This window comes from Mercenaria mercenaria, chromosome 12 (genome assembly GCF_021730395.1).
Source record: "Mercenaria mercenaria strain notata chromosome 12, MADL_Memer_1, whole genome shotgun sequence".
NCBI lineage: Eukaryota > Metazoa > Mollusca > Bivalvia > Venerida > Veneridae > Mercenaria > Mercenaria mercenaria.
This window is the reverse complement of record NC_069372.1, coordinates 2,780,568-2,798,428: the sequence shown is the minus strand read 5'-3', so window position 1 is coordinate 2,798,428 and position 17,861 is coordinate 2,780,568. Positions and strand designations below refer to the sequence as shown.

Below are 17,861 nucleotides of genomic sequence, written 5' to 3'. Positions count from 1 at the left end.
CATGATGGGATCTGGCCTGTTTTCGAAAGGAACCGAGATGTTATGCCCATACAAGTAGAGTGCAAGTTTGATTAAAATCGAATACAAAGTGTGGTCTCTTATCGTGTTCACAAGGAAACTGTGGACAGACGGATGAAGGGTGATCACAAAAGCTCACCCTGTCACTACGTGACAGGCGAGCTAAAAACAACAAGAGACATACATAAAAATCTTTATTTTTATTCTCTCCTATAATACTTCTATTCTCTTTCCTTCGTATTATAATGTTAACATATATAGCTTCAGACAATAATTAACATAACCCTGGTAAATCATCATAATAGAAGGCATAGAATAAACAAGTTTCAGAATTATTGCACCAATGGGTTATGCCTATTTAATACAGATAGACATTCTTCTGTAACAAAATATCAATAAATTCATAGCAACTTCTGATACTGTAGACCAAGTGATATTTGCGGAAGCTTTATTTAGTGATCTTGTGTTCACGATGTTAACAATTTACAAAAGGCGTTTTATTTTGGATTTTTTGAATTTACGGCATTGATTTTAAATGGTACTGAAAAAAAAAACCATTGTGAAAATCACCAAATCTACAGTAAATCTGCATCACCAAAACTACTTCAAGTAATTGGTATACTGTAATATTTTAGTTCCTTAATTTCAAAGTCTTATGTCAACAGCTGTATTTTCATATTATCTTCCGACAAATGTTTCCAAACTTGTCCTAAATATTTACGCCTGCCTGTATTTATTATTATTATACCAGATTTATATAGCGACCTTTTCATGATAAACACATTCAAAGGCGCTTTACATATAGCAAATGCAGCCACACAGGGTGCGAAATTATCCTCTACTAGCACAGACACAGAGTGATCTGACCAGAGAGACAGAGTGAGATAATGCCCACAGAACAGATACAGAGAAATCCTTTTTAGATACAGGCCGGTCCGGCTAACTTAGCCTAGCTCTTTGCGAATAGACAGTCTGGTTCTTTAATGTGCCCGGTGTATAGCACCGATACACGTGAAGCCAGCTTCCCTGGGAAGAACCAATACAGGCCTCTTTCAATTTCCTTGTCACACTTGCAGGTATTATGAGCAAAAACAACCATATTACATACTCGTTACTATTCCCCTTTAAGTTCCACTGCTATCGAAAACGTCAATATTTTTCCATACACCGACGCCTGAATTTCATTATGGGTGCATGACGTAATTCAGTGTGTGTTGTTGCACTATTTTTTTCTATTTAGTTAGTATTGTCAATCCTACATAGGCTATTGAACATATTCATGATTTTTACATAATATTTATACATGTAGATGCGTATGTAATAAAAAGGTTATTATCTTTGCATCAGGAAATATGCACTCATTCTTCAGTGGAAGAATATTGCGCTCCTAAAGTCGCGCAATATTTCCGCTGAAGAACTCTGCATATTTCCCGATACAAAGCTAATAACCTTTAGTTACTATGGTACTGTTACTGGTATGTAATTAATATATTAAATAGGCCGAATCATTCCAGCCATTGCATAATTATACAAACATGCTAATTATGTGACAAGTCCATAATATGCTGTCATTACTGAAATATCCCATATGTTACTCGTAGTGGTATTGCGAGAACTAATACCTTTCTTTTTTTTCTTGACATGATATTTCTATCTTCAAAAATCAAACATCAGTACGAATGAAAACTGTAAGTAAGACTATTTTTCTGCATGTATTTGATTTTAAATCGGGGGCCAATGTTCATTGAAAATATAATAATATCCAATCTACAGATTAGAGTACATACAAAACAGACATGCAAAGAAAGTGGGAACAGATGAGAAAAATGTCTCTCAACATTTAACAATGAATTGCACATATTGCAGCAATAACCACATGGTTATCAAGACCAGTACATGTAATTCATATGTGTACAGTCTACACTTGGCAAAAACAGGTGTTTAACCTTTAGCCTGCTGGTGGAAAGCGATTCAACCTTTTCATGTCCATTCAAGCTGATCATGGTCTGCACTGTTAGCTATTCAGTCAGTAAATTTTCACAGAACAACCCTTCGAATAATAAATGGTATTGCCCAAATTGAAAGATGGACCATTCCATTTTAGAAATTCAGCGGGCAAAATGTTAAAATTTACATTAACCAAGTCACATATAGAAGTCATTCAAAAAGGCAAAACAAATAGTAATATAATCATAACATGATGTTATCAAAATATGTTTATCAGGCCTGTGTGTCGAATTTTGTCCGAGAAATAGATCATGGTCAAGTATGTTTCTTTTTGTGGAATGTCTATTAAGGCCATAACCCATACTTTTAACACAACAATGTATTTTATACCAACATGGAAATTACATAAACTGTGGTTTTATATCCTTTACTTAAAGTCCTTTGTATTCTTTGACTGTCCAGAGTATAACTACAGAAATACAGAAGACATTTAAAGGTGCATGCTAGAATTTGGGTGAAATTTTCCCAATAATAGAGTTTCTTAAATCTTTGGACACTGAAAGAGAATCATCTAGGAAACAAAAATATGCAATAAAATCATAGGTCACTGGTATTGAAAAAAGATTTATTAGGTCACCGGTATTGAAAAAAAAAAGAGAGTTATTTGCCCTTGAAAACTGCATTCTGGGGAAAATATAAACAGACACTAAGAGGAAGTGCAGTGCCCAAGAACCATAACTCCATTTAAGTTTTCAAATTATCTCCCTTTTGTACTTTAATCCTTCCTTGTTCACAACATAACTCCAAAATTTACTGACACTGTTTCAATGAAAGATTGGACAGTTCACATGAATGTGACTCTACTTTTTTCAAGTTATCTCCCTTTCTGTACCCAACTTATTTCAACATGGAGGAACAACAAACTTTGTATTTAAATCCAATAACTGCAAATTCATAGTGGCTAACAAATTAAACAAACTTTTATGGCAAAGCACTCTTCCCTATAAGCACATTTAAAATAAAAATGTCTTGGACACAAAGCACATGAAATGACAATATAATATGATTTTTTTATAACAAGTACTAAAATGTGACCATTTTGAATGTTATTATAACAAGTACTAAACTCAAACTACAGTAATACTAGTATACTGAAAAGCTGTACATGATTGCCTCCCAATAAAACACAGACTGCTGAACAAAAAGATGCTTCACCAAACAATTTCAAATTTGTTCCTTACACGCTGCAACATTTAAATAAAGTTTTAGCTTCCTGGCTTTAAAAGAATCTATTAAAAATTACACACAATGTAATATTGTCATGTTACTTCAATTAACACAACATGTTAAGCACTTTATGTACATTATATACATTTAACATAATTTAAAAAGAAAAAAGCAAATGTACAACATTTCATATAAAATATGACAAAACAAAAATGACAAAAATAATTATCACATGTTAGTATCACAATATTGCTTGAAATTCTGTTGCAGAATTAAAATGAAACAGTCCAATAAAAGTCAATGATATTTCATCTTAAATTAAAAAATAATGCATATTTTAAAACAAATATACAATACGGGCCTACACACGGAGTATACAAGATATGAACACAAGTCGTTAGGCAACATCTGAAGTGCTATTTTCTGATAATTAAGTGGTGTCAGTTAATCAGGAAGCTGAAATATCTTCAGAAACTAGCCTGCAACAGCACTTATCTATACAAGTTCTTTTTTTCAAGTCTTAACCATAAACCTTTGGTTTTGTCTTACAAGCTCCCTGGACCCTGAAGCTCGTGTCTTTCAATTACATAATTCCATTATGTGAGTTAGCCGTAGATCTACGGCTTCGTCTCATTTCCTCAAGTCCATGAATAACTTCCTCTCTCTCGGCAGATTCTTCCTCCACCCACGACTATAAAATAACAAGGAACATATATATTTTACATTAAAGATACAAAGGGACATTATTACAGCTGAAATCTACAATCTGATATTTTTTCTATAACAGCATGATTAAAACAAAAGATTTTCAAGGATATCAACATTTCTAATTATTGAAGCCATTATTAGTCAGCTTGGCAGCATAAACTTTTCAAAGATTTGAAAAAGAAAAATTAGTTCAAGTTAAAGCTTTAGATAGTTCAACACGTTTGATTAACCGGAAGTAATAGCGTAACGTCATTTATCCGGAAAATGAAGAAATAAATTGGGATTCGCGTACTGAAATGAAAACCACTTTCTGACTTGATGGCAACCGGTGAGGAAATTTATTACAACGGCAATGTTACTATCTTTCTAAAGTTAAAACATGATATTCAAATATCTGACATGTTAAATAATTCCAATAGATATCTTGAAGTCAGCTTGAAATGTGCGGTCTCTTATCACGCACAAATATTTAAAAAACAAGCACACTGGCCTATACATTTTATTTCACTGTATTATAGGTCATATGTTTATTTACAACTGAAAAGTTTGATTAAAATCTACATTGTACAAAAAATTCTATTCGCGAAAATATCAAAATATTGGTTTTCTCATAGACTCCCATTATGAAAACTTGTGTTAGGTCACAATTTTTCAAATGAGTCTAGCAAATAATCAAGCACACAACCCGATGTTTTTTTTATTTGCCAAATTTTCTAAGTATATTCTGAAGTTTTGAAAAAACAGTATTTTATCATATTCTACATTGACCCAAAAGTGCGGTAAATATAAGACAAAATCTGCATCATTATCTCTTACACAGAAACTATGAAAAGTGCAAGGGCGTAGCGCCCATTACGCAGTTTACGCAACTGCGTAATACTTTTTTGGCTGACTTGACTTTTTGAAATATGAAATATTGAAGAGCATGTTTTTTTTTGTTTTTTTTTTTAAAATCAAGTTCATATCCAATGTATTTCATTTACTACACGTATAATTTATAAACATGATATGGTGTAAACGGGTTTGAACTTAGTGCAAGAGTACTGGGTACCGAAAGTAACCTAAATCAATAATCTGGGTCAGTTTTGACACCTGCCAAAATCATTAAATGTCACATTTAACTCCGTCTATACCGATGACGTCACTCCTACGTAGCACTAACTTATCGTTTACATGTATGTGTAGCGATTCGGTTCTGGTCACTATTTAGAGTACAGCATTATATTAATATAATACACGTACGAGTACGCAAATATCTAACTGAATTTTTTTTTCATACTTTGTAATTTCTGTAAAAATTACAGATTATATATGTGATAAATATATATCTATATACATGTATATATATTACAAAGGCATTTTTGAGCTCTATATAGATCTCTCTATATATATTTTTAATAGAGATGAGCTCCAGAAAACCTCCTCGACCTCTTCCTGGACAAAAGTCCATTTTTCAGTGTTTTAAAACCCCAAATTCTACTCCAGATGACAGTGAAAGTTCATCAACTGTTCCTGCTGATAATTCTCAGTCATTTTCGGATGACAACACAAAATCTCCCAGAGTCCACATCTTCCCCAAAACAATTTCAGGCAGATCACTGCCATAATGATGGGTACTCAGCGGTTTGCTCCCTGGGTGCGCGGTTTCTAGACATTGGAACCATTGTTGTCACAAGAAGACTCCGGATGTCTGATTCCATGAAAATGCCGACTTTAATATCAAGGTTTGAGCCTTCGCGGAGTTGGGTAAAGCCTAAAAGCACTCACAGCAAAAGCGGGGCAGCTAGGCGTGTACCTGACCTAGTGTTTGATACTGAAAACTACCCGTATTTAAGGTATAGTCCTCCAGTCAATGGTGTTTTTTGTGCACACATTTTTCTTTGTTTTTTTTTGTTTTGTCTTTAATTCATCTGAAAACACTCTCGTTGCTAAGCCCCTTGTAGACTGGAGCAATGTGTCTAGGATTATAGGGATGCATAAAAAATCACCTGATCCGTGACAGTAATGCAATGACTAAAGCTGACAAATTCATGAAAATATGTCAAAATCAAGAAAAAAGTGTTGTTGAGTTTGGCTCGAACGCTTACAGTAACAAAGTCGATAAAAATAAGAAAGCCTTGACATCTATTGTTAAAACAATAGTTTTGCTGGGAAAACAAAACATAGCCTTTCGTGGTAAAACAGAAGAAAAAAGTAACTTCAGAGCTTTGATAAATTATCGCGCTGAAGTAGACAGTGATTTGCACGACCATCTAGCAAATTCTCCCAAACATGCACAGTATTTAAGCCCCTCTATTCAAAACGAATTCATACATATATGCGGCAATCAGATTTCGGACTCTATCGTGCACCGTTGCCAAGATGCGAGGTACTTTTCTATTCTTGCAGATGAATCTGCTGATGTCAGCAATACAGAACAGTTTGCTTTTTGTCTGCGTTATATTGAACGTCAGAGTTCTGGGAAGCATGTGCTCCACGAGGATTTTCTTTCATTTGTTCAGACAATAGAAACAACAGGTGAAACACTACACCAGTTGCTACTAGATGAAATACACAAACACAACCTGAACCCAAACTTTATCGTTGGACAAGGTTACGACGGTGCTGGGAACATGTCCGGTTGTCACCGTTGAGTGCAGGCAAGATTTTCTGCAGAATTTCCAAACGCAAAGTATATTCACTGTCGCAACCACCGTCTAAACTAAGCAATATGTCATGCTTGCAGGGTAGCGTTTGTGCAGTCGATGTTTACCGTTGTTGGGGATGTATTGTTTTTTATCACAAGTTCTCCGAAACGTCTCGGAGTTTATAGCTCTCATAACGATGACGGAGAAGCCTTAAAGAAGTTCTGCCCAACACGGTGGTCTCAGCACTCGGAAAGCATCACTGCTTTCTATACCCACTTCAAGTCAATTCTAGAAACACTTACTGACCTTCAAGTTGGCATGGACACCAAAACTGTCCACAGCGTCAAGCCTTCAAAAGGCTGTCCTGTCTTTTGACTTTGTTGTCGCTTTGTGTTGCGTCAGCGGTCCCTTAGATACATTGAATCCTTTGACGGATTCAATGCAAGACCCTCAATGTGACTTGGTCAAAGCAGCACAGCATGCTAAAGTTCTTCATGGGTTGCTATATGCGTTTCTTAAAATGCACCAGAATGCGTCTTTTCATGTTCTTTTTTTCAAAATTTTCCCGGGGGAGGTCCCCCGGACCCCCACAGGTGGCAGGGGGAGACCCCCTCCCACACTCTCCCCCCCTCGGCACTTCGTGCCTCGTACAGCGTACATTTTTCAAAATCCTGGCTACGCCCCTGAAAGTGTACATTAATAATGTAGCATGGATCCATTAATGTAAAACATTTTTAAGCAGACCATTTTAGTTCAGTTTTTTAGCCTTCTTCTGTCTTTAAATATAAACATAAAGGAATTCAAATCATGTTTACAAGACAGAAGTAAATCAACTTAAAATCAATCACTGTAAAGTTGAAGTATTTCCCAATATTACATATAAACAAACCTTCACTTCATCCTGGTACATTCTTAAACTGAAATCTTCTTTACTTCGAGTTCTCTCCCCTCTGTATAACAGAGGTGTCTGTAAAGGAAAATTTGCTGAATACACTGTAACGTGAGATATTTTCGCAAGACTAAAAGTTTGCTTTTTTAAACTAAGCATCAGCTCATGAGGTAAAATATTCATTATGTAGAATAAATTTATAAGGAAGAATATTCACGATGTATGGCCAATTTCTGAAACATACAGGAATATGTATAACAAAAGCACCAATTTCTCGAGTATAATTATTTTCATAAATAGTCTGTTAGTGAGTAAAACAAAATCAAACCCTCATGAAAGTTTCCGACTTTACAATATATTCTTAACATCAGTTTTATATGACAAAAATATATAATTATGAATGTTAAGATGATGTTAAAAATATAAAGGTGAATCATAACAATCATGTCTTACTACCAAAGTATTACTGATCTTGTTATTTACAATTTAAAACATTAGTGAATACAGGCCTTTAACACTCTCACAAGCATCCTTTATTCTGAACCCAATGCTAAGCTTACAGAAATGTCAGAAGAGTTTGCTACGCTAAGCCAAAAAAGAAATGTCAGACAAGTTTGCTATGCTGAGCCCAATGCTAAAATGTCAGAGGAGTTTGCTATGCTGAGTCCAATGCTAAACTTACAGCAATGTCAGAGGAGTTTGCTATGCTCAGCTCAATGCTAAACTTGCAGAAATGTTAAAGGAGTTTGCTATGCTCAGCCCAATGCTACACTTACAGAAATGTCAGAGGAGTTTGCTATGCTGAGCCCAATGCTAAACTTACAGAAATGTCAGAGGAGTTTGCTATGCTGAGCCCAATGCTACACTTACAGAAATGTCAGAGGAGTTTGCTATGCTGAGCCCAATGCTACACTTACAGAAATGTCAGAGGAGTTTGCTATGCTGAGCCCAATGCTACACTTACAGAAATGTCAGAGGAGTTTGCTATGCTGAGCCCAATGCTAAACTTGCAGAAATGTCAGAGGAGTTTGCTATGCTGAGCCCAATGCTAAACTTACAGAAATGTCAGAAGAGTTTGCTATGCTCAGCCCAATGCTACACTTACAGAAATGTCAGAGGAGTTTGCTATGCTGAGCCCAATGCTAAACTTGCAGAAATGTCAGAGGAGTTTGCTATGCTGAGCCCAATGCTAAACTTACAGAAATGTCAGAGGAGTTTGCTATGCTGAGCCCAATGCTAAACTTACAGAAATGTCAGAGGAGTTTGCTATGCTGAGCCCAATGCTAAACTTGCAGAAATGTCAGAGGAGTTTGCTATGCTGAGCCCAATGCTAAACTTGCAGAAATGTCAGAGGAGTTTGCTATGCTGAGCCCAATGCTAAACTTACAGAAATGTCAGAGGAGTTTGCTATGCTGAGCCCAATGCTAAACTTACAGAAATGTCAGAGGAGTTTGCTATGCTGAGCCCAATGCTAAACTTACAGAAATGTCAGAGGAGTTTGCTATAGCAAGCCAAAATGCTAAACTTACAGAAATGTTAAAGGAGTTTGCTATGCTGAGCCCAATGCTAAACTTAAAGAAATGTCAGAGGAGTTTGCTATAGCAAGCCAAAATGCTAAACTTACAGAAATGTTAAAGGAGTTTGCTATGTTGAGCCCAATGCTAAACTTACAGAAATGTTAAAGTAGTTTGCTATGCTGAGCCCAATGCTAAACTTACAGAAATGTCAGAGGAGTTTGCTATAGCAAGCCAAAATGCTAAACTTACAGAAATATTAAAGGAGTTAGCTATGCTGAGCCCAATGCTAAACTTACAGAAATGTTTAAGGAGTTTGCTATGCTGAGCCCAATGCTAAACTTATAGAAATGTCAGAGGAGTTTGCTATAGCAAGCCAAAATGCTAAACTTACAGAAATGTTAAAGGAGTTTGCTATGTTGAGCCCAATGCTAAACTTACAGACATGTTAAAGGAGTTTGCTATGCTGAGCCCAATGCTAAACTTACAGAAATGTCAGAGGAGTTTGCTATGCTGAGCCCAATGCTAAACTTACAGAAATGTTAAAAGAGTTTGCTATGCTGAGCCCGATGCTAAACTTACAGAAATGTCAGAGAAGTTTGCTATGCTGAGCCCAATGCTAAACTTGCAGAAATGTCAGAGGAGTTTGCTATGCTGAGCCCAATGCTAAACTTACAGAAATGTCAGAGGAGTTTGCTATGCCGAGCCCAATGCTAAACTTACAGAAATGTCAGAGGAGTTTGCTATGCTGTGCCCAATGCTAAACTTACAGAAATGTCAGAGGAGTTTGCTATGGCAAGCCCAAATGCTAAACTTACAGAATGCTAAACTTACAGAATGCTAAACTTACAGAAATGTCAGAGGAGTTTGCTAGCTAAACTTACAGAATGCTAAACTTACAGAAATGTCAGAGGAGTTTGCTATGGCAAGCCCAAATGCTAAACTTACAGAAATGTCAGAGGAGTTTGCTAGCTAAACTTACAGAAATGTCAGAGGAGTTTGCTATGGCAAGCCCAGATGCTAAACTTACAGAATGCTAAACTTACAGAAATGTCAGAGGAGTTTGCTAGCTATACTTACAGAATGCTAAACTTACAGAAATGTCAGAGGAGTTTGCTGGCTAAACTTACAGAATGCTAAACTTACAGAAATGTCAGAGGAGTTTGCTATGGCAAGCCCAAATGCTAAACTTACAGAATGCTAAACTTACAGAAATGTCAGAGGAGTTTGCTAGCTAAACTTACAGAATGCTAAACTTACAGAAATGTCAGAGGAGTTTGCTGGCTAAACTTACAGAATGCTAAACTTACAGAAATGTCAGAAGAGTTTGCCTGACTGATGATATAATTGCCTGTCATAATCAGGTCTTGATTATCACACATATGTTTCTCTTCCACACTCAGACTTATCTCCTTGGTTAACTTCAGGTGATCTGTAAAATGTATTGCATTCAATTAAGCTGGAACATACAGTAACTGATTACTTCAATGAAACACAGTTTAACTTGCCTTAGCAGTGACCTGTATTTAGCAGCCACTTGCTTAAGCAGCCAGTCAGCTAACTTCCTAAACTGAGTTTTGTTTTAATTTCAACTTATCTCAAGCAGCCACCAGCCTTATACAGCAAAATTGTGTTGCACCCTGGACTGGCTGCTTAGTACTGTATGTAGAATTTTTAAGAATGAGAATATCTAATATAGAACAAAAGATACTGTTACACTACTGTAGTCTATACATATTTGTTATGTTTTTGTTTTTGTTGGGTTTAACGTTGCACCGACACAATTATAGGTCATATACAGACTTTCCAGCTATAATGGTGGAGGAAGACCCCAGGTGCCCCTCCGTGCATTATTTCATAACGGGCGTGTACCCGGGCAGAACCACCGACCTTCCGTAAGCCAGCTGGATGGCTTCCCCACATGAAGAATTCAACGCCCTGAGTGAGGCTCGAACCCGCATCGGTGAGGGGCAAGTGATTCAAAGTCAGCGACCTGAACCACTCGGCCACGGAGGCCCCTAAGATAACTTGACATTTACTTACTTCCGCAATGAATACTCTCTAGTTTCAACAACAGTTATTGTTAAAAGTAATTAAAAGCACAGTCTCTAAAAAAAATTTATTATCCTTAAGTAGAATTAAGATACTTCAGTCCTCAAATATTCTTTGAAGTCAAATTAAAATGGAAATCAATTAACAAATGACAATGTTATATTTTTTTACTCATTTCTAGGGCATCTTCAACAAAGAAATCGACAAAAATTAGTTCACCACAAAAAAGAATAATTTTGCAGTATAGTATATACTAACCATCAATATCTTCCAGATTCATTGTTCTCCTGTACGTAATTCTGAATAAAAACAACTCGAGGACAAATGCAACCACTATGTTCATCACAACCTGACAAAGAAAGGTTTATGTACATGTATTCAGCCATTTCTATGTACACATAATTACCATTCTTAATCTAAAGAATAAAACTTTCGTAACTGCAATGTGGATAATGAAAGTTAATAACATTTGAAATTAATGTACATTAATTTATTGGTAAATATGAAAATGAGTCCACAGAATAAAGATAACTGCTGAAAGGTTTTTATGTACATGTATGGACAAAGGAACATAATTTTGTAAGGAAGTCTGACAAAAATCCAACATTTTGGCACAGATGAGTAGGTTATTCCAACAGAGCAAAGTCCCTTGTAGAAATCAAAATTGCTACATTGCCATAGGCTGTACTAGTCTTCAATCTGATATTATTTGTTTTGGGTTTAGTGATGTTTTTCAACAGAATTTCAGTTATGTAATGGCCAGCAGTTAACCTAGCCAGTGTTCCTGGTTTCTATACAAGTTATTAAAGGTCCATTACTAAGGGAAAGTGAGTTGGCAATTTTTATCATAGCCAGTGCATAGACTTCTGCAAGACACTAAATAATGAAGATTGGCAGGTCAAAATTTACAGAAGGTCTTTGGAACTCAAAGAAATGTATGTGTATTATGTTGAAATTTCAATGAATCGACAGAATGACCCCCCAGGTCTTTTTAACTTTCTTCATACTTCATAGAAAAATAATTGTACATATATTGCAATTTATTTCGAATTTCTACATACCAACTTTCATTTTCCAATAAAATGAAATAGTTTCTGTGCTTTTTAAAAGAAATTAAAATGTTCACTTTCCTTAGTATTGGACCTTTAACCTGTTCTCTGCAAGTAACTACCAACTTCCGCAAATGAGTCAGAGGTGGAAAATGAATAATTTCAGATGCAGTGTCTTTAATCAATCATTATGAAGAACATATGCCTAAGCCAAGGATAGAACTTTCAATCCTGTAAACCGTAGGTATATGCTCTCCCTATCGAGCTAAGCAGGCAGACTCAATCTGACAAAACAGTATTAGTGTAGACTACTAGTAATTTTTGTGACATTTTTATTTTATGTTCTGATAGACAACAAATGTGTTCACATTGCTAAGAATTCGCCCTTATTGGTTGTTTATTCTACTGGAGTGAAAGATTCTTCAGATTCACAATATTTTGAATTCGCAAACCACAGTTCATGAATATCAGCTAAAATAAAGCCATTACAATTTTACCCAACTTACAGTATTTTTCAAAAAAAATAAGACCAACTTACCATCATAACGATATAAAAGCTCATGAAGTAGGCACGTGACCACTCACTGACATGGTGAGCATACCCTTCCATTATAATATACCAGTTGTTCACTACAGTCAACTCAAATAATGTCACTGAAATTGAATTCATAAAGTTCTGAACAGTGTTTTTTTTAAAATGTAATTCATTGATTTAATTAAGGTGATATTATTTGTTGCATATTTATTAAATTAGAACTCAACAAAAATGCGCCCAACAGAAGTAGCTTCTTTTACCCAAACCAAGAAGTATCTTGCAAACAAGGTTGTATGATTTCTAAGTAACTGAAGTTGTTAACCCTTAGCCTGCTGCAGGCGAATTTAACAGCCTTTGCAAACAGCTTGGAACCAGATCAGACGCCGATTAAATCGGCGTCTGATCAGGTTCCAAGCTGTTTGCTACTCTGACAATATTTCTTCCATTTTTGGAGCAAATTGAATGAACTTTACAATTTTAGCAGACGACATTTCCAGCAGCAACAATTTATCTAGCATGCTAAAGGTTAAGAAAGAAATGTTGAAGCAAACAAACCTCCCGAGATGAAGATGTCTTCGAAGTTGTTGAGGTAATAGTAACCCTGAGATGTGTTTGTCCTTGCATAGTAGGATTCTACACTTGTGTTCCTGAAAAAAAATAAAAAATTTATTGTCATGTTTTAACATCATCCCACAGAAGTTCACTTAAAACTAATAATAAAACTTGTATATTGACAAAGGGCTGTGGAAGCCTAATAAGCCGTCACTTTTTTTACTTGATTTCTAAAACTCTAAAAAATTATTTCAGACTCGGGCAGTCACCTGCAAAGAATCCGGCATTCTATAAGCCACCTCATACAAAAAAATTCAAGCTTAGGCAAGGCCTGAACCTACAGCCTCAAGGCCCCAGGCAAGCAATTCAGTGTCACAGTCACTTGTCCATAGAAGCTCAATGCTTGGGTTGTTGTGTCGTGACAAAATTGTATCCACTACTGTAAACTGTGGGGTCTCTGTGGCCAAAAGAATAATGTTATTGACTTGTGATCACTTGCCCTTGACTACTTTGGATTCCAAACCCCATTTAAGCCTGGAATACTGGTAGCTTCTGTTTTGTAGCACCTTAGGTCTGACTCCACCAATCAAGCCAAGAAGATGCCACATAAAATGTAAATTTTGTTAGAGTGATTTAAACAGAGCTATCCCTGAATATGATCAATACTACAGATACACCACTGTCAGATGAATCAATGACCACTAACTCTTCAATGCTTGGATATCTTGAAAAAATGTTACTAAAATTTGTTTGGGTGTGTATACCAAAAGAAGAACTCACTTGCAGCAGTTTGTAAGATCTGTTTTCAGATAAACTTCCATGGCAATGATGGCAAAGAAATAATACACCAATATAATCACTATCACCAATCTGTAAGGAAAGTAGAAATATATATATAAAGTAATCTGATGTGAGATATATTAAAATTCTACCAAAACAATTGCAACATGCATTCAAACTTGAGAAATTCCGTTTCCGTAACATCAGGACCAAAGAATTTACCACATGAACTATAAGTATAATTCATTTTAAACATTCTGCATGGTATTGTATTTTTTATATTCTTGGCTTGTATATAAAATCACCTTTCAAACAGAAGTTACTTGAGAAACGTCCATGAGAAGAAATCAATTCAGTTTTTTCCCCACATTTTTGGGTATGGCATATCCTGTGTTCAACTGAATGGAAACATTTGAACAAATACTACAGATGCCTATGTAAGGAATATACAGAACAAATTTGGCGACCATCCATCACTGGCCGACTCATTGAAAGGAAAATGTTAACTATACACTTAACAGGTCAACACCAGTTGCTTGATCTCCTTTAGTGAATTACTATGACTCCAGACAATCTGCCAAACAGTCTAAATACTGCCTGTTACCTGATGTGTTTACTGTAAATCAGATATTTTTCATGCACCGAAAAATTAAATGTGAAATTAAAATAGATTTACATGGGCCACTTTTTGCAATAAATGGTCTTCTTACTATAATAATAATAACAATAATAGTAATATTAGCCCTTTCTTGAGTATTTATTTTCTCAAATCTGGACAGTTAGTAAATATACCAAAAAAGTTCCTCTTGTGAAAATATCTCATTTTACAGAATGCTCAAACTTGTGCTAAGCAGCCAGTCAGTGGACTGACACAATATAGCTGCTTAACTTCAATTGAAATTTAAAAAAAAGTCCATTTGGGAACTTTACTTCCTGTCTGCTTAATACAGGTGGCAGGTTTAACTGTTTATATTTAGTAAAGAAATTACAAACCCTGACAATCTGTTCATCAGCATAAACAAAGTTCCCAATACATCTCTATACCTCTTTTTAATCTTGAATAATCTGAAAATACAATTTACATAGAGACCTAAGATTCAGCTGGTTTACTGTATATGAGCCGTGCCATGAGAAAACCAACGTAGTGGCTTTGCGTCTAGTATGGATCAGACCAGCCTGTGCATCGGCGCCATCTGGTCAGGATCCATGCCGTTTGCTTTGAAAGCCTATTGCAATTAGAGAAAGCCTAAGCAAACAGCATGGATCCTGACCAGACTATGCGGATGCGCAGGCTGGTCTGGATCCATGCTGGTCGCAAAGCCACTATGTTGGTTTTCTCACGGCGCAGCTCGTATAAGGTTTGTTTGTAAGCTTATTTATAGTCGCCACCAGTAATCCATATGGGCAACTCCTCCAGAAGAATGTTAGTCGTGCTAGTAGGAGAATAGTGCAAGATACAGAAGACGCTCCAATACCAGAAGCTTCCCTGGTTCTTTAGCATGCCAGGTGTAAAGTAATTTTTAGTTGGAACTCGCAACCCCTGGTTTCGTAGTCAAACAGTGTTACCACTGGACCACTGCGTCTGCTCTTGTATATGAGGTAATTATAGCATCGCTTTTATTTCACAGTTTGAATGACAACACACTTATTCGCTTGATTGTGTCCATACTTCATTGATGCTTATACTTCTGACTTGCGAAAAGGTAGTTTACAATTGAAAATTAATAAGTAAAAAAAATTATTCTTTTTTTCTATCTATTTACAATATTGATGAGACATCAAAATTTTACCTTGAGATACAACATATGGCATTTTTATATCTACAAAGTGGATTAAGTTAATCGAAAAAAAGGGCTAACTGAAACTGCTGGAAAAAAATTGAGAGAGGACCCTAGAAGGATGCAACAGATCAAGTTGTGTAATTCTGACCAGTAGTTCCAGAGGAGAAGATTTTTTTGTTAACTGTGCTTGACCGACATGGAGCCATTCACCTGTACTAACAGCCATACATGTGATCTCCCGCGCGGGAGGGTCAAAATCCCGATTTTTTCACCTTGCCTCCCGTCTCCCGACCAAAACCATACTTCTCCCGCTTTTCAAAAAAAAAAAAAAAAAAAATCAATGACTGGGTTGATAATTACCAAGGAGTGCCAAACATGTTTACACGGTAAATCAAAGTGTCACGGACTGTTGTGTATTATACTTGTTTGACACACATATAGCTGGAGGAAAGAGTTGTTTTTTCACAGGTGAATTATTAATTTGTTTGTTTTGATAAGGGATTAGACAAGCATGGCCTTTTCCACCTGTTTCACGGGCCGAATACTGCCCATTCCCAATGCCATTTAAGCTCCAATTTTTACCAATTTGAAGCAAAAAACTCCCAGTCATAAGAAATAATTCCCAACAGAAATGAATTTTGATTATTCAAAGAAAAATTTTGCTCGGTAAAATCACATAAATAATTGTTGGAAAAACCAACCCATTACTATTTTTAGAACAGGAGTGTTATTTCCCTTTACGGAGTTACGTCATTTTCTTCCAATGTTTACCAAATTAATTTGCTACTACATTGGACTTATTTCATTGAAAATTGGATGAAAACACACACTCATTTATTTGATAACATCAATCTACATTATTTTGGTAAGGGTAAATACATGTCGATTAGGGGTGGGCGATATACCGCGGTAGACCGGTTATTGCGATGTTTTTTCCGACGATACGATATTGCGATATGATTTTGGAATACCGGTTATTTTATAACATTAAGTAACACTAACGTGCAGGTAGCAGACTGGTTTACAGCTATTTTACGGACCCAATTCCACATAATAAAACCAATAAGAAAATTTAGATAAATATAATTTTGTATTTGTCAGCGACTCATTAGTAATTTATCTATCAACTAGAATTTATTATTCATACAACAGCTATACCACTTTCCTCGTTTATAATCGTTGAATTGAGCAACCTGTGTTATATGATTGTATCCGTAAACCGAATGTAGTGCCGCACAATAAACTAAATAATATTTTGATGCAGTCTACTTTCGCTTTTGAATATTCGGTAATACTCCCCATAATCTAGTCAAAACTTTTTATTTTTTTGTTTACTGGTATTTTTATTTATTGAGAAGGTCGAGTAAACACTCGTGTTGTTGATACTAGTCATTTTACTCATTTTTAATTGAATAAATTTGAAAAAAAACAGTATGATTCGTCATGTTTTTGTTCATTAAATAACTGGTACAATATATCGCAGTATATTGCAATATCCACATACAATATTGCAATATATCGCAATACCGATTTTCGTGGCAATACCCACCCACATTGTTGATGCATTTCTGTTTTCTATTTTTATACGAAAGTGGGTGGGGTAAGGAATTTACATAATATATGAGTTGTATTCAGACCAATTTAGAGCTTCGTTTTTTTTAAGTCCTCGAGTAGAATAATGCTAATGCATCTTCACCTTCATTTCAGACCTAAATTGAGACTTTGTTTCTACAAATTTAATCTGTTAAGAAAGTTTAAAGTTAGAACAAAAGGGAGCTTCTGTAAGATAGCATGCTCGACTTTTCTGTGACTGACTCTGAATTAAAGCTTTGCCAGTAAAAGGGGCATAATAGGCAATAGCTTTGTATGTAACAGAGATATTAGACATTATATAAAACTTTAACAAAAAAATGAAGTTAAAAAGTGGCATAACTCTGTCAAAATTCAAATCAAGAGTTATGAGGATTGTTTCTTCTGGTGTAGACTTATATACATTATTGTGTGGCCAAAAATGTTGGATTTTGCCTCTAAATTATGTGTCCGCGCGCTTAATTTATGTCGATAAAAAACCTCCAGTTTTGAGACCCCAACTCCAGCTGAAAAATGGCAAACCTCCAGTTTTGGGATTCTGAACTTATCACATGTATGCTAACAGCTCACCCTACACCTTCAGTTAAGGTGA

The 17,861-nt window shown here is 35.7% G+C and overlaps 1 protein-coding gene across 1 annotated transcript in view; it reads right to left on the bottom strand.

The window, feature by feature from the left end:
* Nucleotides 1–203: 203 nt before the first annotated feature.
* LOC123534583 (two pore channel protein 1-like) overlaps nucleotides 204–17,861 on the bottom strand; it is a 77,861-nt gene continuing 60,203 nt past the window's right edge. Inside the window, exons 18-25 of the mRNA XM_053518980.1 lie at nucleotides 14,892–14,963; nucleotides 13,899–13,988; nucleotides 13,122–13,213; nucleotides 12,570–12,685; nucleotides 11,241–11,331; nucleotides 10,241–10,362; nucleotides 7,417–7,494; nucleotides 204–3,883 (exon numbers count right to left, since the gene is read on the bottom strand). Coding sequence (XP_053374955.1) covers nucleotides 3,776–3,883; nucleotides 7,417–7,494; nucleotides 10,241–10,362; nucleotides 11,241–11,331; nucleotides 12,570–12,685; nucleotides 13,122–13,213; nucleotides 13,899–13,988; nucleotides 14,892–14,963 — 769 coding nt within the window. The 3' untranslated portion in view covers nucleotides 204–3,775. The remainder of the gene's footprint in view (nucleotides 3,884–7,416; nucleotides 7,495–10,240; nucleotides 10,363–11,240; nucleotides 11,332–12,569; nucleotides 12,686–13,121; nucleotides 13,214–13,898; nucleotides 13,989–14,891; nucleotides 14,964–17,861) is intronic.